Source organism: Paramacrobiotus metropolitanus, unplaced genomic scaffold, assembly GCF_019649055.1.
Source record: "Paramacrobiotus metropolitanus isolate TYO unplaced genomic scaffold, Prichtersi_v1.0 Parri_scaffold0000030, whole genome shotgun sequence".
NCBI classification, from domain to species: domain Eukaryota; kingdom Metazoa; phylum Tardigrada; class Eutardigrada; order Parachela; family Macrobiotidae; genus Paramacrobiotus; species Paramacrobiotus metropolitanus.
Genome location: NW_026570250.1, coordinates 665,576 through 689,874, shown reverse-complemented (window position 1 = coordinate 689,874; position 24,299 = coordinate 665,576). Strand labels below are relative to the sequence as shown.

General features: G+C 40.9%; 4 protein-coding genes across 8 annotated transcripts; 2 read left to right on the top strand and 2 right to left on the bottom strand.

Moving 5' to 3' along the window:
- The first annotated feature begins 225 nt into the window (after window positions 1-225).
- Window positions 226-2,382, top strand: LOC129588616 (uncharacterized). Of its 2 annotated transcripts, none has more exons than XM_055482929.1 (6): window positions 226-492; window positions 571-640; window positions 862-956; window positions 1,170-1,290; window positions 1,386-1,512; window positions 1,764-2,382. In XM_055482929.1, the coding sequence occupies exons 1-6, from the start codon at window positions 418-420 to the stop codon at window positions 2,254-2,256; spliced, it is 981 nt and encodes a 326-aa protein (XP_055338904.1). In that variant the 5' UTR covers window positions 226-417; the 3' UTR covers window positions 2,257-2,382. The 2 variants fall into 2 exon arrangements, with proteins under 2 accessions (XP_055338904.1, XP_055338905.1); XM_055482930.1 differs by having other exon boundaries at window positions 443-492; window positions 571-636.
- A 2,758-nt stretch (window positions 2,383-5,140) lies between these two features.
- LOC129588625 (lathosterol oxidase-like) lies at window positions 5,141-7,514 on the bottom strand. Its single transcript, XM_055482939.1, has 4 exons — window positions 7,052-7,514; window positions 6,105-6,237; window positions 5,510-5,921; window positions 5,141-5,452 (listed from the first exon to the last, which is right to left on the bottom strand). Exons 1-4 carry the CDS (start codon window positions 7,259-7,261, stop codon window positions 5,377-5,379), a joined length of 831 nt encoding a protein of 276 aa, XP_055338914.1. The 5' UTR covers window positions 7,262-7,514; the 3' UTR covers window positions 5,141-5,376.
- Window positions 6,760-9,628, top strand: LOC129588626 (U-scoloptoxin(01)-Cw1a-like). 3 transcript variants are annotated; one of them, XM_055482943.1, is made up of 4 exons: window positions 6,760-6,835; window positions 8,573-8,794; window positions 8,925-9,029; window positions 9,222-9,628. In XM_055482943.1, the coding sequence occupies exons 2-4, from the start codon at window positions 8,592-8,594 to the stop codon at window positions 9,337-9,339; spliced, it is 426 nt and encodes a 141-aa protein (XP_055338918.1). In that variant the 5' UTR covers window positions 6,760-6,835; window positions 8,573-8,591; the 3' UTR covers window positions 9,340-9,628. The 3 variants fall into 3 exon arrangements, with proteins under 3 accessions (XP_055338918.1, XP_055338916.1, XP_055338915.1); XM_055482941.1 differs by lacking the exon at window positions 6,760-6,835 and adding an exon at window positions 7,530-8,012; XM_055482940.1 differs by lacking the exon at window positions 6,760-6,835 and having other exon boundaries at window positions 8,463-8,794.
- Window positions 9,629-9,726: 98 nt separating this feature from the next.
- Window positions 9,727-21,873, bottom strand: LOC129588623 (sodium/potassium-transporting ATPase subunit alpha-B-like). 2 transcript variants are annotated; one of them, XM_055482937.1, is made up of 14 exons: window positions 21,150-21,873; window positions 16,760-16,888; window positions 16,625-16,684; window positions 16,238-16,441; window positions 15,920-16,168; window positions 13,974-14,091; window positions 13,458-13,726; window positions 13,195-13,393; window positions 12,083-13,054; window positions 11,477-11,733; window positions 11,000-11,269; window positions 10,744-10,874; window positions 10,585-10,686; window positions 9,727-10,235 (listed from the first exon to the last, which is right to left on the bottom strand). In XM_055482937.1, the coding sequence occupies exons 1-14, from the start codon at window positions 21,183-21,185 to the stop codon at window positions 10,115-10,117; spliced, it is 3,117 nt and encodes a 1,038-aa protein (XP_055338912.1). In that variant the 5' UTR covers window positions 21,186-21,873; the 3' UTR covers window positions 9,727-10,114. The 2 variants fall into 2 exon arrangements, with proteins under 2 accessions (XP_055338912.1, XP_055338913.1); XM_055482938.1 differs by lacking the exon at window positions 21,150-21,873 and adding an exon at window positions 18,234-18,529.
- Between the last annotated feature and the right edge of the window lie 2,426 nt (window positions 21,874-24,299).

The window sequence follows — 24,299 nt, the reverse complement described above, 5'->3', positions numbered from 1 at the left end:
TTTACCACGACATTCATCATCGCGTCGCGTCGCACGTACTACGCCGCTGCTTGTATGGAACAAAATATGTTTCCACCTGCCGGCCGTCTTTGAGTGCTATACGAACTTATAAAATTCACGATTGTCTTATGATACCGAGTCACCGACATGTAGATATCTAATCTTTTCTTTGCTGTATGTATTGTACATTCGTTCACGTAGATTTTTTCGTGATAATCAAGGACAAATTTTATCGAGGAAAGCTTCAGCCTGATATTGGCTTCTCATACACGATTGTCGGCAATGCTGAAATATAGTACTGTATATAGATACATTATTATTTATTTTATATTCTGCATTTGCTGGAGTAGTAGCAAGAGGCGAATTTACCAAATACAGAGTTTGCCATTGTAAGATTTTTTCAAGTATTTCGTTAAAATGGTTATAATAAATGATGATCAGTTGACGGAGTTTGTTGCGGAGCTTAAACGTCTGCTGCCACAGTCGTATCCTGTGAGTTAACCTTTAATTTTTAAAGCAGCAACTTTACAACGACGTCACATCACTTTTAAATTTCTGTTTTCCATACAGGTTTTGAAACTCGCTGAGAACCATTTAAAGAGAAATTCTTTCGCATGGCCAGGGCTGGATTTTGTGGTCGGTAATGACTGCCGTGCCTGTTTAAAACTTTAAACTGAAACAAAATGTCAGATTTTGGTACTTTTTGACTTGAACAATAACAAATGCAAACGTTCGAAATAATGACGGCTGCGCAAATTGCGTACGCAGCAACCTGTTGTTGCGTCACCAATGTGCAAACATTAGCCTGTTTTAGGCTGCCAAATTAAAAACTTTTTGATATATGTTGCGCATGATTTGCAGACCGGTTCCCAAATTTTACTGCTTGCTTAGTCCGACCAAGCCCAAAACATCCATCACAGAACCCTGAGCAGCAAGAACGGCTTCCGCTTCATGAAGTACGTACGTGATTAAAACAGCTATAATTGCTTGCATAAACTTTCTGTTAAAATCAATAAATGCTGTGTTAGTTATTTTAGCAACTGGTATGCCGAGCTATTTGTCAACCAGTGTAAATGTACTGATATCCGATAATTAACTATCAAAACGTACGCTTTGAAGCACAGACATGTCTTAATGTGTCTCCCACATTAAAACTTCTCAGTTTGCAGGATTACGTTCCCAGACGAAGCTACTACATGTACAATGCGGTTGTCACGGACGTGGAGAATTTCCGGACATTACTGGACCAACAGGATGCGATAAACTGGAAAGCAGCCGGCTACTTTCAAGGTAAAAGCTCTGTCATCCATATGTTGGTTCATTTTTCACGTGTAAATATGTGCAGTTTAATTGCGTATAACCTTACGTTTTAATATGCATTGCAGCGATTCCAGAAAATCTTCTCCCGGTGCTGGAAGAAGTGTGCAGCAAACGCGGTTCCGCTATAGGACCAAAGCAACATGCGGATTTCACCGCTACCGGTTGGATTGTTATTCCCGCGGAAGTTAGCAAGTGCGTAAACAAAACATACAAGCAATCTCTTAATACAGCTGCATGAATGACTGATACTTGAAAAATTTATAAAAGAATGCAGCAACATATAATCTATTATGTAGATGTGCTACTAATTAAAGCGGGCGGCACAGCATGTCGAAAAAGTCAGCAAAAGAAAACGATACCGACAGACTTGCCAAATTTATGCGATTTTGACTAAATAGTTTGTGGTTTTAAAATGCACATGATGATTATGTAGTCGACTGTAGGATTCCGATGCCTGCATCACCAGACGGGATCACCTTTCGTCGGCCTGATCGCGAAGATATGCCGACACTGAGCACACTGTGGCGTTACGGTGCCGGCACCGGTGAAACACTGCAATATCTTTATCACCTTCACGACCACCATTTTCCAATGATTGGCACATATAAAGACGGGCAGCTCATAGGTTTCGGAATAATCAGTGCCGATATGGCCATGTCAGCGGGATTTGTTAAACCGGAGTTTCGTGGTCAGGGTTTGGCAAGTAAATTAATGTGGCACAGTGCGAAAGATTTGCAGAATATCGGACAGGAAACCAGCTTTATGTTCATCTGGGAAGAGAACGAAGCGTCAAAAAAAGCCATGTCCAGAGGAGGCGCACAACGGCAGGAGGATTGGAAAGTGGTTTATGTGCTTTACAAGCCTCATGATGTGGATAAAAATGATCCCCTTATGGTGTGGTACAATAACATACACGGCAACATTCAAGATCTATGAAAATAATGGAGCCGTATCTACTTTCTACTAACTTACAAAGCAGTAGAAATGTTATTGTGCACGATTCGCTTTCCCGTTTAAGGAGTGCAGAAAATGAAAATGGAGTTAATAAAAATTGCTTGCGAAGACGAAGTAGTTTGAAATTATATACGTTAATAAATTAACCATCGCTAGCTCTTCGCGCTAGCTTCACTTACAGTTGTATGACAAACGTTAACCTTTTTCGTGATACCAACTTACTGGTAGTTGAATAGTAAATTTTTTGGAGCATTTAGACCGATTTTCAGTGGCGGCTTTTTTTCGGTAGCATCTACGTGCACATATATCGGCAGAAAGTATTAATGTACGAAAAATTAGAGTATGTTTGAAATTTCGAAAGCTTTGAGTATGGACTGTACAGCCATCTCTTTCGTTGTTTAAAATACCGTAAAGGTCACCACAGTTATACACGGCTACTGGGCGTATGACATGTGGCATTATTGCTCACGAATTTTCTGTTGCAAAAAGCACAGGAACTTGCTCGGTTAATCTGGAAATACATTAGCTTCCGTGCCTTTCATTTGTAACTGTTTTTCAAAAGTAACGACTTAATATGACACTGTAACGAATTTATAGCGTTGTTGCAAAATAATGTACAGAGTATTTAAATCAGAATTTCAACAATCTTAAACTGTAGTTGGGTAAGAATGAAATTCGGGAAGAGTGAAAATTCTAATTATAGGAACTTCCACGGGTGGTTAAGTTCAAGGCATAACCATCTTAACCATTTTTGGACGTGGTTAAGTTCCCGGCATCCAGCTTTTCGAGATGAAAAATTGACGGCCAAAAGAGGACGTGCGATGTTTGGTTTTAGTAGCCGGTGTTGGTCGAGCAGTTGTCGCCTCTGGTGATTTATCTGGCTCGCGATACTGCAGGCTAATATGGCGATTTATCGGGGACACTATCACGGGTCTTTTCGGTCCAGATTGATACAACTGTGGAATCCTGGCCGCTCTCCACATCTGGGACCCCAGAGAAAAACTGTATCTTTTGGCCAGAGTGATTTCTGGGAATAGGTACGTATCGTCATGTACGTAATGGGGCACCCCCACGGCTTCCAGTGGTCGGCCAGGAAAAACTGTGACCTTTAACGAATTCCATGAGGGCTCCATCTCGAACAAACTTCCACAATTTGCTAGTTCAGTGTGAATGCAAAAACATAGTGCGACTGATAGTATGTGGGCAGCTGAGCTTATCACAGATCCTCCTGAGCGCCCCATCCTTTTATGCGTTTTAATCCGTATGGAACAATGGGCACTCATAAACCTTTGTGGATGAGAGCGCAATCAAGAGACTACTTTAGTGGTATAACAGTGTTTACTAACCAGAAGCAAACGTGCAGGGATACCGGTTGCTGCTGCGCCGCGCAAGGGCAGTATTATGCTAACGATAAAAAACAACACCGTTAGATATTGGACATCACTAACTGTGAGCGCTACAGAAGTGGTTCCAGCAGATTAACATCATACATAAAAATTCGAAGACCGTATCAAGACATTATTGCAAAGGATACGTTATTATATACTTGCTAACCAGTCTTGCGTCAAGTTGCTTTAGGCAGAAGTATCGTAATTACCCTATAATTGGCTACGTAGTATTGTACCCTGTATGTATTAAACAACTACTTACTAAAGTGTAGCATGTATAATTGTATTTATCACACAATACCTAACTTGCATTCATTTTTGCCAATCCGTTAATTTGAGAGCTAGCTTCATGATATTGAAGTCACTATTTTATTTTTACGATTCATAGCAATAATTGTAAGTGTGTTTACTTTCTTCTACGGGCCGAGTAGCATAATAATCACAGCAGCATTGCTCATCTGTAACTTTTTGTCAGCAGGCACATATTATATTGTGTTTGGGTTGGGTTGATTGCGACCGGTAAAGTTTTAATAAAATATAATATATTTGAACTCACAAATACCTGAAACCTGAAAAGGTCACGTTTTATAATATCCCCAGTTGTCTTCGAGACCATTAATAATACTGACCAATGCATTATCCGAATTATTTTTCTCTATCCTGCGTTATAAACTTTGTGATGCAGGCATGCGTTGTTTGGAAAGGAAAATCCTCGGGGTGTTACCGAGTAAAAATTAGCACATGGCGCGATTTTTGATTCCTGTATGCGCATCTGTGCACTGGGTGCGGCTACGTAAGTGCGCAAATTGGATCCTTGACAGCACATCCGTCGACGTCAAGCTACACCTTTTCGGCAATGAAATTTTCGGCGTATTACCGCATTCTGGCGACAAAATTTTATCATTGGCTGTGCTTAATTAGTGGAGCTTTTGGTCTTTTAACCTTTGCAATAGGTCAGCTGCAGTATTGACATCTGTACGTAAGTATGGCCATGTATCGGCCACAGTTCGTAAATGTAACGTTCTTTAGGAATTTTTTTAGTATGTAAACCCTTCGTTTCTGCGATGCTACCTATAATAATCAACGCTCGACTTAGTATTCCTAAGTTCAATGACAAATTAAAGCTTGTTTTAAAGGCGCTCATAGGTTTTGAATAGTGTTCCAAGTTTCGGTCTTTTAATATTGGTGCATATCCAAACATAAAAGCATCAGAATTTAGTGTTTCGTCAACCCAGATCTTCCTCTGGATTGTCCTTATTTTATATATGTTTACTACTGCATTTACACTTGGCACACTGTATACATTCTACTCTTAAATTTATTAACCTCCTGTGAAGTTGCGCTCTTGCCAGTCGACAGCGTGACACTTCCCAGGTATGACCTTTACGTGCACGGGAACGTACATGTGTGCTGTTTATTATACGAGCCATATATCTATATAAGGTATTTCAGTTGCTGTATAACAGTGACAGAAATACTCTATGCCAAATTATTCATTAACATTCTTTGATTTCATTCATTAGCTCGTACAAAACTACATACACGAAACGTGCATCCAGTCAGTAATAATAAAGCAAAACAATTAGGAAGAGACATTAAATTTAGTGGAGCATATCGAAGAGACATTAAATTTAGTTAATCTTAGAAAACCACGACTATATGAATCTTTGTAACCAACCACAAACTCGGGTAGTCTAAATAGTTTTTCAAGTTATCAAGTTCTCTTTTCCTTTTCTTCAATATCTTTTAGTGGCCCGTTTCCTTCAAATGAACTTGGGTTGCGATATGATCTGCAATAAATATTTTGTACGAAAAGCAGAGATTTGACAAAATCCAGCACAACTTACCCTCCTACTCGATCCCAAAAGGTGAAAAACTGGCCATAATTGTAATTGTAGAAAAGATGATGATCCATATGATGCGCCGCGCCATTAATGATCTCTTTAAGACGCATAGGAACCTTGTAATTACCGTCGTGTATTGAGACGGTCCACACGTTAACAAAAACGAACAACGCCAGGTAAGTCCACTTGTGCATGGGAAACAGGAAAACGTATAGATGATAAGGAAACGATTGTACGAAGCCATCGATCGGGTGAAATGCATGACTGGCAAACGGCGTCGGCACTTTCCATTTGTGATGTTGTTTGTGGAGGTTTTTGTAAAAAAACCGCGAGTGCAGTCCACGGTGGATCCAGTAGATTAAAGAGTCGGTAAAAAAAATAAACGAAGCGCTGTAGAGTGGTATACTCCATTTGCCTGCAGAACAGAAATGCTGTGGTAATATCATCATTACCATGTACATATACGGATGTTGCGCTTCATGATCAGTTCCAGCCTGCTTATCTCCCGCCACTTTCTTTTTGAAAACTGGGATGACAACATAAATTATTAATTAAGGAATTTTCCTTGATAAAGACTTAAAGAGTCATTATATATTACCTAATCTGGTCTCGTCGAAACTATCGAACAGTTTGCTGTAGCCGCGGATTTCTGCCAGGAACATCAGAACCGACAAAAAAGACATGAGGGGAATTGCCCGCGTTGAGCATGATATCTCCTGTTTGACTTGATCCTGCAATGCAATTTTGGGAAACACTTTAAAAAATATTTTACCTGTGACGCGCAATAATAGTTTTCTTCACAATCTTCGGAATGTCTGCAACTGTATACAGCAAACAAAAATTGCAACACTGCAAAGTTGTACGCATTATACAGGCGTAGGCAGTAAGCACACTCTCATATCTAAAAGTATTGTAGGTACAGTAATTATTATGAGTATGCTTGTTGAGTTAATTTTGTTTATTTTTTTTAAACCGCTATTGTAGTTTTGGTGTTGCTCAAGATTAAAAGCACAAAACCTTTACAAAATTTTGCTGTTATTAATTAGCAAAAGAATCTAAAAGTAGATCGTAACTGTAAATTAAACTTCATACTTCCACTGAACTTTGCTCTGCCAGTGGTGAACCATAAACTTTGTAGTGGAAGCTAATCGGTAGCGTATAACAGCCAATGACCGGCTCATAAATATGCAGTGGACGGTAAAAGTAACGACATCGCGTGATTATGGTTTGAGCAAATCACAGCATTTCGTCCATTTCATTTTATCATTCACAAGATTTTACAAGATTCCTTACAAATGCCTAACTAACTAAAAGAAGCGTAATAACACGGTAAGACTCCAAAGAACTGTATTTTGAATTAGGTAGTAAAATTTCATACATATAATACACTTTATGAATAAGTCAGTAGTCAGTTTTTGTCTATTAAAAATTTGCTGGATATATAGTTGCGCACTGACATTTAAAAGGGAAATGGCAATGCGCAACTTAAAATAAAATTCACCCCGTATTATTAAGAAAACCAATAAAAACATGCTGCTCACCCACCTTCAAAGACTGAGGATGCTGCAGCAGGCGTTTGTCGAAAAATAAATAATAGTTCACGGCGGCTGTAATTAAGTACAACGCGTATCCTCCGAGTATGACCAATATTGTAAGAGAGCAAAGTTGGCGCCAAATATTCTTCGGAGACAAAGATTCGGGGTACACATAAGGTGTTAAGATGCTTTCATCTGTCAAATCTAGGATGATATCCATATTATCATATGATTTCAGTATTAATGAACTCCATACAAGAACGGCTGCGATAGCAGGTTATGCTTTTGAAGCGTTTTTCTTCAGATTTACAAGTTTAACTTTACGAGGCTTTGTTTTGTACTGAAACAGTAAACCTTAACAACAGCCAGACTTCGGGTAATTCACCATTTGGAAGTTAAGAACCGGAGTACCACAATGCGTAGTTACCAATATTTTATCGGTCCAAGTCTGCATTTGTGATTACAGATTATTGGCGTTTACCAAAGTATGCATTCGAAACGCAGCTGTAATCATGTGTAGATGACGGTATACCATCCAGCAGATAAACAAAAGTGCCGTGGGTGCTTTATCGAACACACTGTGTCCCTTCGCTTTGCTCGTTTCCGCCGGTGTAGAATAATTCAAGTTTGTCTCGTTTTAGACCTTTTCATTTTTATAATGCGATTTCGTAATTATTATTGTGCGGTTGTTGTAAGTAAATTTTTGATGATATACTGTAATGGCGCGCGTTGAACATCGCATACGATGTTTCATGATCCACCGGAAAAGCACCTACGTTAATAATTATTAACGTTTTAAGTGTATTGTTTGTGTCGTAAATACATATTGTTTTTTAAGCGCTAGAGCAGCACTCCAGTTTTAATGAGCCTGTTTTGTACTTGTGTATACTAACTGTATCGACAGCATTCGTCGGCTTACTCAACATTAAGTTCAGACGTGTAAATAGGACTGGACATGGATGAGTGAACAGGTACTGTAGTAATCCCTAATCTTGGTGTTGTTAATATAGAGTTTTGAAAATATATGTTTGTCTACTAAAATTTAATGACATATTGATGGTCGTAATATTATTATGAGATTGCAGAAACATATACATGCATATTAACGCATTTGATTTAAATTTGGCTCGTGTCCTAACAAGGCGTTGCTTGCACGCGCGACAATGTTATAATCCTGCTTAGGCTTTGCATATGTATACAACAGCCGCTGCACAAAAATGAAAAATCATACGGCGTTCTGTTCCAATTGTGTTGCGTGAAACAGTTATTATTAATTTGCAGATTTTTTCCCATATAATTATTTCGTCTGCAGACCATACAGTTTAAAACAATTACGACACGCCATCTAAATTGAGCATAACTGAAAGTGACCGGCAGTATAAAGCGCTTACATCTTTAGAGACTGCAACTACCATAACGCGATAGTCGCTTAAACTGTTTATGTATTTGCATTTATGCTATAAAGATTAAAGATGCTTTGTTCAATTGTCAACCTCACAGTTACGTTGGCTTTTATGCAAGTAATGTTCAGATTCGTCCTTGCTGATCCAATGGATGGTATCATTTCCGGTGCCCAGACTGTTGTAGCCAATCCAGAAGAGGTGAAAAAGCTTCTTAGCAGCGGGATGAAAGGCGCACCGGATTCCAAATCGGCGGAAAAGTCAAAAAATGCGACATCGAAGGCCTTCTGTGATAATGTCAAACAGCCGGGATTATATGCTGATGTGAACACAAACTGCCGAACCTATTACCGGTAATGCGCTATGCCTTTTGTCCGAGGAGCAATTGCGGCCCCGTTATGCACAATAATTAGTGCTTTCGCGATTCTTTGTCACGGAAATATCGTTTGAAGAACTTCACATTTCAACGTCGACTTTTCCTAGGTGTACAGAAGATGGATACCAGACATCTTACCAATGCAACAATGGAACACTTTTTAATCAGCTCACTTTGGTCTGTGATTACTTTTTCAATGTCGCGTGTTCCAGGTTGGTATGAAACTGCGCTTTACAGCCGAAAATTCAGCAGTACTTGCTGATACGGATAGGTACTTAGTTCAGATCTCGGAAAAGGTCACGCTCGACGAATGCGATTATACGTAATTTATTTGTGTAGTTTGATTATTTAAGTCATAAAATCGTCATGTGCCGCTTTATTACTATGCGTGTTTCAATTAACAGGACACCAAAGCTGGCAGACTTTGCCAACATACGCCACCAACTAGATGGAGAGAAATTTGCGAGCTGTTACAAAGAGTGCGCCAAACAAAACTGCCAGCCCAAAAGCAACAGTCTCTAAAACTGGAAGCGGCAAAAATTTTTTGGACAATTGCCTTTTGGGACGCTTCTCAGATTTCTGAGCAGCAATAATTCTCGTACATCAAATTTTGTGATTCGTGATACAACCGCAGTTGTGTTTTTGTGCTCCACATGAAATAAATACACGCAGAAAATGCAATTTCTCATCCCCCAAATTTCTCAGCAAAAAACTTATTTCATCTCTTAATATCGTGCATTCGAAAGTTGTGTTCAATCGGTGTGTCAAATCTTAGAACTAAATATACCAATAATCAAATAAATTCCTTGCGAACGAACAAAAACGGCACCATCAAATTATCAAGGCCGCGTGCTCCAGCGGCAGCAGACCGTTTTCTAATTACCTATTTTAAGTCAACAGCGTAGAAAATCATTCTTGGTTACTTTTAAGCATTTCTGCTTTGACTCGGTTTGGACTAATAACTGAAGAATAAGTGAAATGCGAGAGCACATAATAAAGTCAACAACAATCATCATCAACACACTCGCAAAACCACAAATCATCAGCTGAGGACAATGGCTAGAGGACATAAGTTATTTTTCGGCTTGCCCCAAAAAAGACAAGCCACACGGAAAACAGGAGAAAAAAAATAAACGAACACACCACAACAAACCCGTCCACGCTTGTTGAATCCCTTCTGCGTTTATTAATTGCACAGGATACCAATTTTTCACATTTCTTTGCCGAAATTCGGGATGAAAATACAATATAGGATAATAATGCCATCCCCGCGCGCGTTGCTCTGACGTATAAGCAATCAATAATATGTTTCGCGTTCAATAAAACCACCTGGATTGCGACGCAAAATGTATCGACGGCATTCATCATAAATCCAGATCATCAAACTGAATGGCATGGCAGGAAACCACCAGTTTATCCTACAAAAAATGCAACTTTTAACATCCATTTGAGGGCCAAAACCAGCTCCAATCGTCACCGCCAATATACTGAACCATTAGCTGTGCACAGCCACATTATTTATCCAAAACGCAGTAAAAATATACATGTACAATACAGTACGCAGCTATCAATCAACCCGTTTATTACGAAGTATGTATTCGGATTAAAACTAACCTGTAATTAAAGGCAAAATACCACACCATACATTGCGTATAATATACAAATACTTCTCTCGATCCTCACACAGAATATGCGCAAAGCAAAATTGTTTCGTGAACGCGCTCTCGTAGCGCACACGGTTTGCCGTTAGCTGATCGAAAAACTTACTTCAAAGGATACATTCGAAGACCCTTGTCCATGCCGGGGCAGTATGATAGGAAGGCAGCCAAAACGGTTTCGAACACCAGACCGAAGTTCAACATCCAGTTACTGCAAAAACCATACCCATAATGCCAATTTCAACCAGATCTGACGTAAAATACTTACTCCATTCCTTGGTGGAAGATCGAGTTGCGTCGGGTTTTGGAGATGATCAAATCCGCCCATTGCACCACGACGATAGCCACGAAGAACGCCGTGTGACAAGTATATTCCAGAACCTTACGTCGCTCAAAGGTCTACACAATTATGTTGAAAATTTCAATAAGTAAACCCATGAAGTTAAGCAATGTAATATCATTTTCTTGAATAAACATCTTCATGAGGTCAAAACTACAGTGCTTCAACCAACAGATCCACCTACCCATTCCTGTCCATAAGAGTCCTGCAAATCGTTGATGCCTTTCGCTTCCCAACGGTCACGGATTTTCAGCAGATCGTACGGTCGGAAGCCATTCTCACCCATGATGACAAAGTAGGTAAAAAATCCCGCCAAGGCCTGAATCATGCCGATTTGTCCGTATGCCAGACCAATTAAGCGCTCATTCACCAGACGGTCAAGCTTTGGATTACGTGGTCGGCGTTTCATAATATCGCTCTCCGCTTTTTCATAGGCCAAAGAAATAGCTGGTACCTGTAGCGAACGGTTCGTTACTACGGTAATTGCAATGCATTTTCGTAATCGAACAGACACTTAAAACATGTTTTCCGCCTGGTTTAAGTAATTTTGACCGTCTTCGTCGTCTTCGTCGCAACGCAAATTTAAATTTTTAAATATTTTGACAATAAACGAAGTTACGTTTCAATTTCAATCCAAATCTCAAAAATCTGCAGCACTCACCATGTCTGTGCCTAAATCGATGCACAAGATCGTAACTGTGCCGAGCGCCAGAGGGATGTCAAGTAGAATAAAGAAGAGGAAGGGCGTGATTTCCGGAATGTTGGACGTCAGAGTGTAGGCGATAGATTTCTTCAAGTTATCGAAAATCAAACGTCCTTCTTCAATACCCACCACAATAGAGGCGAAGTTATCATCCAGCAGAATCATGTCGGCAGCTTGTTTGCTCACATCACTTCCCGCAATACCCATAGCCACACCTGCATAATTGGATACGATATTTGAACAGTACAAAATTGCAATATCACAGTCAAAATATTCCAACAGAGCGTTCAGTTGACACAAATCCATAATATGAAGCCATCAAATTTAATTAATCAGTCAGCTTAAAATGTTAGAAATGCCAAAATATCCTAACTTGGACGCTTAACAGAAATTTCATGTATTACAATAGCATTATATATATCATTAATTTTGTTATCGCTAACTCTTATGTTTCATTATGGTATTTGTAATAATTTGTACCTTGCTGTATTAATTTTGATATTCAGTATTAAACACACAAACAAATGCCCGTATACGAGTATCATACTATGCAGATTTACATACCAATATCAGCCTTTTTCAAAGCAGGAGAGTCGTTCACACCGTCACCAGTGACAGCCACAATGGCTCCCTGTCGCTGGCATCCCTCCACGATAATCAGTTTTTGTTGCGGTGACGTCCGGGCAAAGACAATCTCATCGTGATTCGATAAAATGTCATCAATCTGTGCCTCGTCCATGCTTCGTAAATCCTGTCCGTGGATTACACACGCCCGCGCCTTGCGCGGATCCACTTCACTGCGGTCCACACCCAAACGCTCTGCAATCTCCTCCACTGTTTCATTACCGGCCGAAATAATGCCGACACTGCGCGCAATAGCCTTAGCGGTGATCGGATGGTCACCGGTCACCATGATGACCTTAATGCCGGCACTGCGGCATTTACTGACCGCATCGGGTACGGCAGCACGCGGTGGATCAATCATGGACATCAGACCCAAAAAGCGGAAGCCATTTTGTGGGAAGTTATATTCCTCGGGGTCAAACGGATAGCCGGGCGGGAATTGGTCCGCCGGCAGCATCATATCGCAGAAACCGATCACACGTTCGCCTAACCCACCGAGTTCACGGTAGGCGTCCTCGAAGCGGCGTTTCCATTCGGCGGTGGCCGCCTCTTCGTGACCGCCGATGAGTATTGATGAGCACAAGTCGAAAATGCGTTCCGGGGCACCCTTCATCACCAAGACGTAGCGCGGATCATTTGGCTCTTCAGTTTCATGAATGGACACTTGATATTTGTTTGTGGAGTTGAAGGGAATTTCGCAGACTTTTTTATTACGCTCCCGATATTCCACCACTTGGCCAATGGTCAGCTCCACGAATTTCAACAAAGCCGCCTCCGATGCATCACCGTTGACTTGACGATTGAGGATAGCCACTTTTTCCTGGTTCGGTTTGAAAGTGGCACGATTGCACAGTGCCGCACAACGCACCAAGGCTCTCCAGCTCGCTGAATTTCGGTCGAAACTTCCCGCATCTATAAAAGTCACCAACGTTAACAAACACCACTCGCCAATGTATGAGCAAACTATTGCTAAAGTGTATTCGGTTACGACCTCGCTTTGCGATACATCCATAAGAGTCACAAACAAACGGAAGTGTAAAGTTTTTCCTTACTTTGCTGTGTTTCCGTTGTATCGGACTCCATAATTTGGTTATCAAACCACATATGGGCCACTGTCATACGATTCTGGGTCAGAGTGCCGGTCTTATCCGAGCAGATGGTCGAAGTGGAACCCAGCGTCTCGACGGCTTCCAAGTTCTTGACCAAGCAGTTCTTAACGGCCATGCGTTTGGCCGTCAGTGTCAAGCACACCTGATGTAATAATCAATTGTAAATAACGCATACCAAAATTTTACGGAAGGTTTGAAAAACTTACCGTGACCGTAGCCAGCAGACCTTCCGGGACGTTAGCCACAATAATACCAATCAGGAACACCACAGCATCCAGCCAGAAGTAGTTCAGGAAAATACAAATAATGAAAAACGTAACTCCCAGGAATACGGCCACACCGGTAATGATGTGGATAAAATGTGAGATCTCGCGGGCAATTGGTGTCTGGCCCATCTCCAGGCCACTGGCCAAATTGGCAATACGACCCATAACCGTTCTGTCACCGGTATTAATCACGATTCCAGTACCCACGCCTACAAGCGGATACAAGCAAGTGAATAAAAATTATTAGGAAATCTACCGGTCTGTACTTTCAGCTTTCACAAACTGTTTTTCCACATTTGTGTCATATCAGTAAACTGGTCATAATATTGTTTTAAAGAATGTTATAATTTTCATCTGGCAACTATATCACCGTTTTAAGGTGATATTTCCTTGAAAGTATCTTAATTACATAAATTTTATTGACATGTATTGATTTGATGGCTGCATCCAACACACCTTCGACAATGTTAGTCGAGAAAAATGCCAAATTTTTGGTTTCCAGAGGATTGGTGTGCGTCGTCTGGTGACTGCGGGATTGCGGTTCGGATTCTCCTGTCAACGAAGAGTTATCCACCTATAACAAGAAAGAAAACTGCTTTTCCAAGACACTGTAGCACCTGCAGCCACACAATACTGCCAGACCTATCGATTACTGCTTCATGATTTTAATTGTAACCGTTTCTTGAAAGACCAGACACCACAAGCGCGGGACCGTATTATGTAACACTTATCCCTCACATCAATATTCCAGTACCGCAGTACATTATTGATTCTCGTCCCATAGTCAGCCCTGGCAAACATTTGATCGCTCGCTTGCACGAACTTTCCGTACGAGTACTATCTGCATGAATGTTGGGACGGAGGCGGCACAAACCCGCTCCATATGCCAGACGCTTTACACATGTCGCAGTCGATGCTTGTGGAAACAAATTGAAGCTGGTGGAATTCGATATTTGATGTGCTACTGTATCACACTCTTAATGGTGCAAAGGGCAACTTAATAACGCTAGCGCAAACTGCTAATATTAACCGTCAAACAGGAACCTCAAGAACGCGCCGGGCTTTTCCTGCTCTACCACGTTTATGCCAAAAAGTCTGAGATTACTAATGTGAACTGCTGATGACATTTCCCAGTATTTAATGACTTCATTAGAACAACAATAAAAAATTAGGATTTTTTTGACAAAAAATTAGGCAGTTTTCATCCAGTTAACGTAAACAGACTATTACTGCCCAAATGTCACTTTTTGCACTTTTGGCGCGTTTTTTGGAGTTTCTAAGTCCTTCGCATCCTGTGCTGTTTTCTCAATAGATGCTTCTCCCCAGATCCAATTACTAAACCAGCCGGGATGGCAAGATAATCACTTTCAAAGACCCTCGCGGGATCGTGCTACCTATTTGCATACCGGTGCTTGTTGACACACAATCGGGAAATGTTAGAAAACAATTTCCCCAAAATGCAAATGTAAATCGTCAACAAATGCTCTCATCTTTCTCTATCCGGCTGTATGTCCTTGTACAAAGCTGCATCTGTCACTGATCTGTCTGTATCTATGACCGCTCAAGCACAGCAAAGAAAACCCTACGGTGCGACATTAGCCAAAACGCGAGACGGCTTCGGCGCTGGTGTGCGCACACACATAGATCAGAAATACAGCGCCCGGAAAGACTTTCCACTCTTAACAGAGCACAAGCTCATCCAGGGACGCGCCGTTCTCCTCTGACGTCACTAGCCCCAACCATGCTGCCACTTTCAACATTCCAGTCGTCAATTTGCGCTTAAGCACTCTTCGTAGCCCGATGTGTGTGCTGCGTTTTACACTCAGTGTTGTAGGCTGTAGCCACAGCATTCCTGCCTAAATGAGTCCGACCACTCAATGAATCGGCAAGCTGCATTCCCCGGGAAAATGCTTCCTAACGGTCCCGGTACCTGATAAAAACCTACCGATACGGCAGCCGGTTCACTATCTGGTCTCTGTATCGGCAAACTGTCGCATCTTATCCGCCGTTCCGCTCAGAACAACATAAATGATCGGTTCAGTGCATCATCTCAATTGCGATTTGTGCCGAGTTAACTCGATCAGTTTAAGTGTGGGTAAACAAAAACATATTGGATAATGTTATGCCCAACTGGATCTGAAGCGCGTGTTTACTCTGCTGTAGAAAAAGGAATATTTGAACGATTCGAGATCACCATGTAGGGGACGACATCCGCTTGCCGATGAAAACAATTTCGCCTGTATGAGCTGTATTTTTATAGAGAGCCCTTAATCTGTCAAGAATTCTGCCACGGCTGTTTTGGTGCTACTAAATCCCACGACCCATACTCGCAAAAAATAGTTACAAACAATAACTCCTCGAGAGTAAACCTTGTAAATTATAACGCAACTAATGCAGTGTACCTTCATTCCACGGCACTCTATGATACGGATATCAGCCGGAATACGATCGCCTCCCTTGACCTCGACCAAATCACCAAGGACCAGCTGTTCCGCCAGTAAACTGTTCTTTTCACCCTCACGTATAACGGTCGCGTAGGCCGGGATCAGATTCTTGAATGAGTCCATGATGCGGGCGGATTTGGCTTCCTGGTAATATGAGAAGCAGCCGGTGATAACCACGACCGCCGTCAACACAATGCCCAGGTACAACTGGAAGACAAAAACATATTAATTTTATAAAACCTATTTTGTCAAAAAAAACGAACACTCGTCCCGTACATTGTCAGCAGGAGGCTCATCTTCACGCGCCGCTGTCACACCATATGCAATAAAGCATAAAACAGCTCCCACCCACAGTAGAAGGGAGAAACCGCCAAACAACTGTTTGCAGAATTTCAACCATTCTGGGGTGGTCTTCGGAGGGGTCAGAGCGTTCGGCCCATCCCGCTCAAAATTCCGCTTGGCAATAGCATGGGTAAGGCCCTGCACAAAACCATTAATTGATAACACCGCCTGGAACATGACGTACTTCACGAGAATACTGATTCACAATCGAACTAAAAAATTTTCTTTTGTACATCAAAGTATTCATTCACTTGTACATCATCGCATCAAAGTATTCAATGTCTTATTTGTTCCTTATCCGACGTCTGTGTTACGACTTACTCTTGTTGGATCGACTTCAAGTCTTCTGCATAGGTCTTCAATAGGTACGGTATGCTCGTCCTAAAATGAACATCAATTGTGCTCCCGTAAAACATTAGCGCTGATAACGCGCGTGCCAAAAGTAATGAAGCTGACCATATCCAATTCTTGTTTGAGGTCGTCAAGGCCATCTTTCTTGTCCTTGCCCTTCTTTTTCGTCGGCACTTTACCGTTGTCAGGTGCAATGGGGGCTGTTGCCACACGGTAACTTTCTGCATGCCCATGCTGCAAAGCAAGAAAGATTAGTGCCTCTTCACTTAAAAGTAAAAAAAATTATTATTCATCCGCTGTCTCATAGTCATGTGTGATGTCATCAACGGATATGGGAGTTTCACACCGGCTACTACTCTTCGAGACACCATTACCGAAACAGTGCTAATAGAATTTAGTCAAACAAAAAAGATTAATGGAAACGGCACATCATCAAATTTTCGTAAACAATGATTAATGGACAAATTACACCGTACAACAGTATACTTTAAGTACATGTAGAGGGGAATCTTTAATTTCGTGAGAAATCGTACCAAGGCGACCATAACCGAAGGAGAAACTGCCCTTCATTTATGACAGCGTTTTTTGCCTTTTTAATCAGAAAGAACAGCTTTTTAACACCCACTGGGCAATGCTCCCGAGCCACTTGAACTGGTATATATAATTTCTTAAATCCCATAGCTATAATTTCGCTCAAATATATAGAGTATCCGGTTTAAACTGTTGAAAAATTAATGTCTAACAAACATCTTTTTCCGGTAAGTATTGCCTAATCGTCTTTCTGTTATTTTATTCTCGAAGTTTTAACTTATTCCCTATGCTGGTAAATTCCTCTTCGCGTAGTTAAGTCATGGGTTATTATTTATTTATTTGGCATTTTGAAAGTTCAAACAAAAGATATGACACAAATGAGGAAAATGCAAAAAATGTAATTTATTACCGGCGTACAAAAGAATAAAAACTACTGTGTGCAGTCACTGCAGTGTTATCAGTCTGTACAGACTGCATTTAAACGGCTACTCGCGAAAACACATAGTAAATGTACGTACAAAACTGCAACAGTTTTAAGTCACCAACAACACTGTTCAAATCCTGTTTTTTACAGTCGAACAAACGTTATTCCCAGCCGAGCAAAATGCCAGCGCTATCTTGTTACATTCACAGATTACAGCGATGTTTTTCCCGAGTTCTTAACATAATCGTGCCGCGCCGCCGAGTGCCGAAAAGGCTGTCAGTTGTACATATCGCCTATATATTTTCCGATCAATATTGCTCAACAGGAAAACTTATTGGGAAATCGCTCTATAGCAGCACTAGTCTACACATGGATCTCCGTCGATTAGATTATCCGAACACGCACACACGCAGCAGCGTGAATAGGCGCTTCGCGCACTAGTCAAGAGAAACAGGGAGGGAGCTGCACACTCATCTGCTTATTACAACATACACGGCAAAATCCAGCGCCCACCCGGGTTCCTGGCTGAATTTACCACAAAATTACAGCTATCTTCAGCAATGCTGTTTCTAACGTAAAAACTTGGAAAAACCTACAACAACCCGGCTTTGTTCTAAAGCCTACCTCATCATTCATCTTGTCAAAGAAGGGATCTCTTTAAAAAAACCGTAGGGAATCGTTTAGAAGGAATGAATTTGGCAAATTTCTCCACAAAATCAAACAGCAATCCAGATGACAATCCCGGCTGAGTGTTGTTCAACTAACTTTCTGCATTTTTAATCGCTTAGTAATGCGAAAAAATCTCTTAAAAAAGCCGGGGGAAAGGGGAATACGGTGCATAAACCAGAATGGATGTACGGTTCCCTATTTTTGTCACTGTCCGAAGTGGAGATAGGAAGCGGAGTGAATAAGTGCACGCCGTGTATGAGAATGCCAGTGCGCATGTTGAGCTCAACATACAGGGCCGGATCAATCCAATGACGTCCCTTGATGCTAATCGGCAGTGACGTTCTCGGGCCTATTTTTCACACAGATGTCCATTCCACAAGACGAATTCCATTACTGCTTTTGGTAACGGAATTCTTTGTCTTGGGAAAAGAAGCTTTGAGAAGTGGTTTCCGTGTGCGTTTTCGTACGTTGACGAATCTGGTTTTTCTCGGATTAGTAAAATAGAGTTTAATTCTGACTGCATAATACTTAGGACTACATCCAGTATTTTAACGTCTGGATCCTATTGCTCCTATCGATATTAACGGAAAATGGAAACTCGTGCACCACTTTAAAATTACATATGCCAGCGCGTCAAGGTAGAGGAGTAGATCCTGTATATCTGGATCATCAAAGACGCCGGTTGAGTAGCCACTAGCTAGCCATTAATTTCAATTTTCCGAAATGTTCAGGTTTAATAATGTTGTTTCCTGTGTATTTTTTTAAAGTGCCTTCGTTGTTCCTTACGACTGAAGAATCCTAGTTGTGAGACATAAAACCGCTGGTCTAATATCTATATTAATTGTAAGCCGCGGGTTTGTAACTTTGTATTTTACGAATGTGCGAGGGATATTTCCTCGGGGCCAACCTGCGTTGTAATTTAGCTTTTGGAACCGGATATTGATTCCTTTATATTGTAAAAAAATTTATGTTGACACTTCTTTATATCTGTTAGGCCTGCATTTGCCTTTTTCCAAATCTCATACCTGTCCACGGCATTTACGAGTTAAAAGTTAGTGGTTTCAAATAAGCTGCATATATAGTTGTACTGCACAGTACATTGCTACGGTACAGGTAACGACTTGTAGGCGACCACGCGAAAAAAGCTACGAGAATGCTACGAGGTAGTTCAAAGATAGCTGAGAAAACGTAATGTGCAAACATCCACGAAAAACTACACGAAATAGCATACATTCACGAAAAACTTTTAAATTGACGATGACGCGGTCTTCAAAATTGGTAAAATAATCAGGCACTTCTCTTGTTCGCAAAATTCACTAACTTTCAAAGGTAACATGCTTTCGAAACAAAACCATCGATCGATTCTGAAACCTTCGAACTAACGGATAATTAAAATGCCATATTTGTGAGCCTTATGGTACACCCGTTACTCAATGAAAGGCTTGAACTGTGCCAACAACGGTGTTTAATAGGCTTTTATTATATTTATCTTTAACATAAAGAATGTACCGCCGATAAGATAATAAATATTTTTGTATTCCGCTGGCTAAGGTGTGCATTTCGGCGCCTAAATTAAATCTTCTGATAATGAATTATTCCGTGAAATAAGGAAGAATTTTCAGCAAATACGAGCATTATCATATCTCATTTTGCACATAATTAATAAAGGGTTAGCTGCATTGCAATAACTTTTGTGGTGTAAAGCCCATTATCGTCTGCAGTTGCATCACAGTAGTTTGGTGTTGCAATTGCTAGCGTGGAAAGTCTTGGACTACCAGTGCGGCTTATGTCGCAAATCAACAGTGCGCCATAGGCGATGACCTTTCTATAGAAAGCCAACGTCTTCGATGATTACGCTAATTTAAAAAACAAAATATGGAAACTGCAATATTTACTTCTAGTGAAGAATAAATTTACTGTAGAATTTTTCAATAAAACACCACATAATTACGACGCTTGAGAGCACCGTGGGACGTAGCGCATGCATCACACGTACCTTTCAAATACATACAGATACAAGAAATAAGCCGGCTGCAGCAGCCGTGCTTAATTAGAGGTGGCTGCCTTTAGGTAATTGCGACTGTTTTCCTTCAGGCGGGTATGCTTGCGGAGTAAAACCAATTTAGGTTTCGAAAACCGTATTTTCAAAGCCCACGATAACTGATCAGCTGTGAATTGTTGCAACTGCAACAATCGGTTTTACATAGTTAAAATCGATTAACAAAAGAACAGTAGACCATATCTTCGCACAGAAAAGCCGAAACGCTAGCATGGTACTTATTTTGCGAAATCGGCACTATTTCGATTGTGATTCACAACACAACCATGATTTACGCCTGAACAACTACTGTACGGTGTTTTCTGTAGAATTATAAATATCTACATCCAACAAGGGTGTTTACCGAGCTCACACAAACGGCAGTTTGTTTGAATTAAAAGAGAAATACATAAGCATAAACCAAATGAACATGCAGTTTCTTCGATTACACACTATGATATTAGACCATTAACAAGCACACAGCCGGTGTTAAATAAAAGACATTTTGCAAAGTCAAGAGCAAACACTTGCAGCATTGCAGTCTTAAATTTCCCGTTGGGTTGGATACAATTTTCTGATATACGGCATTGCTATTACCGGTGGGGGGAAAAAACGATACTCGCCGGTGTCTTCAACCTGTACCGGTTTTTAGCCATCCCAAGAAATTACCCAAAAATTACTATAAAGATTAAGCTTTTGCAAAGGTTGCAGGGGAGAGGGAACAGAAAATATTTAAATCTGATTTTTGGGGAACTGCAACATATATGCGCACCCTAATTCTGAACTTCGATTTAAAAATCTCGATTAAAATTTAATCAGAAAAAGCAGCATACCTGTGGGTCACTGGTTGCAACTGGTTTGTACGACATCTCTGGAGAATAATTTAATAGGAATGTGGAAATTAAACCAAGGAATCCACAGATACTCTGGGTAGACTTTAATCTTGGAAATCACAATTTCTGAGCAAAAGGTTTCTGGATCGGCGAGTGGCGATTTCTTTCCCTTTCCTGTCACATCCTCGCCCGTAGCACGCGCAGTGCCTGTCTATTGTGTGGACTAACAAAACTGGGAAACAGCTGAGCAAATGCAGGGTATTGTTCAGCCGCTGATTAGTGAGCGATGTACAGCAGCTGCCGGTGCGGTGAGCGACGGAATAAGGTGTAGCCGTTTTTCGGTACTGGAATGGTCTGTGATGGGGACCGTGACAGTATGAGGAAATTACACGGCTAACAAGGACGTCCCGCAGACAACACTTAAACTGAAAACCCCTTCCTTTAGAAGCTCTTTAGCTCTTGTATTACAAAGCAGTGTCGTAAAAATGATATTACTCTGGTATAAATCACGGGTAAATGTCCGGCGCAGCACGGAATACGCATATACGCACATTCGGTCGGCGGCAGCCGATTTTGGAAATCAGTTTACACCGCCGCGGTGCACTACAGCAACGACCCAGCAGGTTTAGGTTAACAAGCCACTGAGTTGAGACGGGGTCTGGAGGTGAGTGTTGGTGTCAGCTGTATTGGCTGGAGATTAATACAAGCATTTAGTTACGTTTTTCCGTAGAGGCCGTGACATAGGTATGCTCAGGTAAGGAGCCGCAGTCTGGGAGATACCTTCGATGTAACACGCTTCACTGCTATTTGCAGACCGGCATTCAACCACTTCCGATATCAGTGAGTACGAGTACATTGTGTACACCGGCGGCAGCATCATGCAATCAACGCTAAACTCTGCCGCAAATACTTACACCGCAAAAATACCAGTTTTCTCTGTAAGCGGTAATACTGTAAAATGACTTTATTGATGGCATAAAAATCTCGGAGCCAGAGGCGTATTATTAAAATTGTTAAAAACGGTAAAGCTAGCCAAAGCGATACCTGAACAAAATCGAACCAAGTAAAAAAGCTGAGGAGAAAGCGCTTTAAAAAACTGTATCGAACAAGCAAAATTTCCGTTCTGGTTACTTGACTTTTTAGAATGCTACAGTAGTCCTCGGATAAAAGCTCCTTTTTAGCATGAACAATATAATTATAGCAAATGCGGCTGTCTATAATGTTTCGTGATTGCAGTGCCGGGCGAACTGAAAGGACAAGCTTCGTTGTTATTAATTACAAGAAATATACACACGGATTTAAATTGATACGTCAGTTAGAGTTTAACAACTGCAGTAACCATTAGGTTCACATGGTCTAGATCTTCGTTAATTTGAACTGTTGAATGAAACATTTATCTACATACGTGCGAATGTCGTTCTTGCATATACACGAGTTGTTTTTTTGTTTTGTTTGTAACATAAGGAATGAGAAGCAGCATGCATACGTAATAGATACCTATGGGATACAAAGTGAAGTGCAAAAAATTGTTTTGTTGCGCAATTAAAAAATGCAATCCGCAGTGATGTGACGAATGTTATTGGTGTGCAATAGATAGTAAAAACCAAAAACAGTAAATGACAGCCCGCCCACTGCGAGTAATAAGATGCACAGTTTGTATCAGCAAAATTCACAGTCGCCAAGAAATTTTCACATTTTTATTGCAAAGTTTTGGCTCGTACTGCAGCTAATCTACGACATGAAGGTATTCGTATGGCTTTTTCAAAAGCTTCCATATCGACTTGTGTCGCTTGATGTCCAACCGGATATGTAGTCTAGCTACCACCAACTACCTGCTGTATCTTAATTAATTATAAATATATATTTATTTCAAACTTTTACACGTACAAGTAAATGCGATTTACACTTAAATTCAAACATCCAGTAACTAGAACAAATAAAACGACTCTTCAAACTCTTTGAAGGACCAAAAGTTCCCATAACATAAGCGGTATTTCCGCGCTGAATTTCAACACTTATACGCTACCACAAAATTTCGGTAGCGCGCGCTTCTCCTGTTTGATCTTTTATGCCTCGACAAACTTCACTGATGAACTGCCGAGTAGTGAAGCCGCGACTCCCATAATCTCGAAGGCCAGCGGTTGGAAAAAATAAAGATCAGTCTATTCCCCGTAAAATAAAAACGACAGTCAGTCTGTTACGCTCTTTTCGCCAACTGCTGCCGATCTCGCTACTTCTGATGAGCCGGTGATGTACGATGTGCGAATGTGTCGCACACAACATGTCCCAAATCCAAACGAGGCTGTTCTTCCAAGGGAAAAGGGGTAAACCATCCGGCCGTTGCCCATTATTGACCTGCCCATGCGACCTGTTCCCAAATTTATAAATTTTCCGATTATTATACCAGGCCGTTGTATTCGACCTGTGTTGGAATCGCATATGCTAATTACGACAGCGGCAAGACTGTAGCTAGAAATCTGCCAGCATTTTTATAAGCGCTTTTCTGCATTATTGTGTTAGATAAATAATTTTTAAGTAGGCTGCCGCTGTTTAATTTCTAAAACTCCCAGCCATGTTCGGAAGCGTCCTACCGTTATTTCGAAAAGTTCAAAACAATGCAGTTCACATCAGCAACCCAAATCGTGCACCGCAATACAGATATTGTATGACGCTTTTGCAAATTTGACAATTTTTTGCAAATCGCACACAGGTACGTACAGTATACCATAGCTATGCCTTCCTGCAACACACAATTACTAAACAGTGCATCCTAATACTCGTGCAATAATAGGAACTAGGAAGCGCGCGTTTTATAACAAAAGAATTCGCGCCTAACTTTTCCGCTCCCTTCATCGTACCCGAACAGACGTTTGTCTTTTACAGAGCAAGTCGTAATGCGGAAGTTGTACCAAGTGCTTTGTATTTACTGCGAAAATGTTTTACATATTTGTTCGATAAATCCACTTGTAAAGCATAATTATCATAACTTCAGTAACAAATTATCAGAACGTCGCATCTACATGTCAAGTTGGTACAAATCGTAAAAAACCGTATTACTAACTGGCAGGATTAAAATGACGCTATTCTGATCTATTTTTGTGGTGCGACCTTTATAAGAATGAGCTCAAACGCCTCACAAGTTTACTGACT

What these genes read in the sequence shown, in the direction of transcription:
- LOC129588623 (XM_055482937.1), bottom strand. Translation starts at nt 21,185, where the DNA reads ATGTCGTACAAACCAGTTGCAACCAGTGACCCACAG. An exon ending in TCAAACAAGAATTGGATATG is followed by an intron (nt 16,685 to 16,759) that starts GTCAGCTTCATT and finishes TGTTCATTTTAG; the next exon opens with GACGAGCATACCGTACCTAT. An exon ending in TACAACGGAAACACAGCAAA is followed by an intron (nt 13,055 to 13,194) that starts GTAAGGAAAAAC and finishes TGACTTTTATAG; the next exon opens with ATGCGGGAAGTTTCGACCGA.
- LOC129588625 (XM_055482939.1), bottom strand. Translation starts at nt 7,261, where the DNA reads ATGGATATCATCCTAGATTTGACAGATGAAAGCATCTTAACACCTTAT. An exon ending in TTTCGACGAGACCAGATTAG is followed by an intron (nt 5,922 to 6,104) that starts GTAATATATAAT and finishes TCTGTTCTGCAG; the next exon opens with GCAAATGGAGTATACCACTC. An exon ending in TTTTGGGATCGAGTAGGAGG is followed by an intron (nt 5,453 to 5,509) that starts GTAAGTTGTGCT and finishes TATTTATTGCAG; the next exon opens with ATCATATCGCAACCCAAGTT.
- LOC129588616 (XM_055482929.1), top strand. Translation starts at nt 418, where the DNA reads ATGGTTATAATAAATGATGATCAGTTGACGGAGTTTGTTGCGGAGCTT. An exon ending in AACGGCTTCCGCTTCATGAA is followed by an intron (nt 957 to 1,169) that starts GTACGTACGTGA and finishes CTCAGTTTGCAG; the next exon opens with GATTACGTTCCCAGACGAAG. An exon ending in AGCAGCCGGCTACTTTCAAG is followed by an intron (nt 1,291 to 1,385) that starts GTAAAAGCTCTG and finishes TATGCATTGCAG; the next exon opens with CGATTCCAGAAAATCTTCTC.
- LOC129588626 (XM_055482940.1), top strand. Translation starts at nt 8,514, where the DNA reads ATGCTTTGTTCAATTGTCAACCTCACAGTTACGTTGGCTTTTATGCAA. An exon ending in AACTGCCGAACCTATTACCG is followed by an intron (nt 8,795 to 8,924) that starts GTAATGCGCTAT and finishes GACTTTTCCTAG; the next exon opens with GTGTACAGAAGATGGATACC. An exon ending in TTCAATGTCGCGTGTTCCAG is followed by an intron (nt 9,030 to 9,221) that starts GTTGGTATGAAA and finishes TTCAATTAACAG; the next exon opens with GACACCAAAGCTGGCAGACT.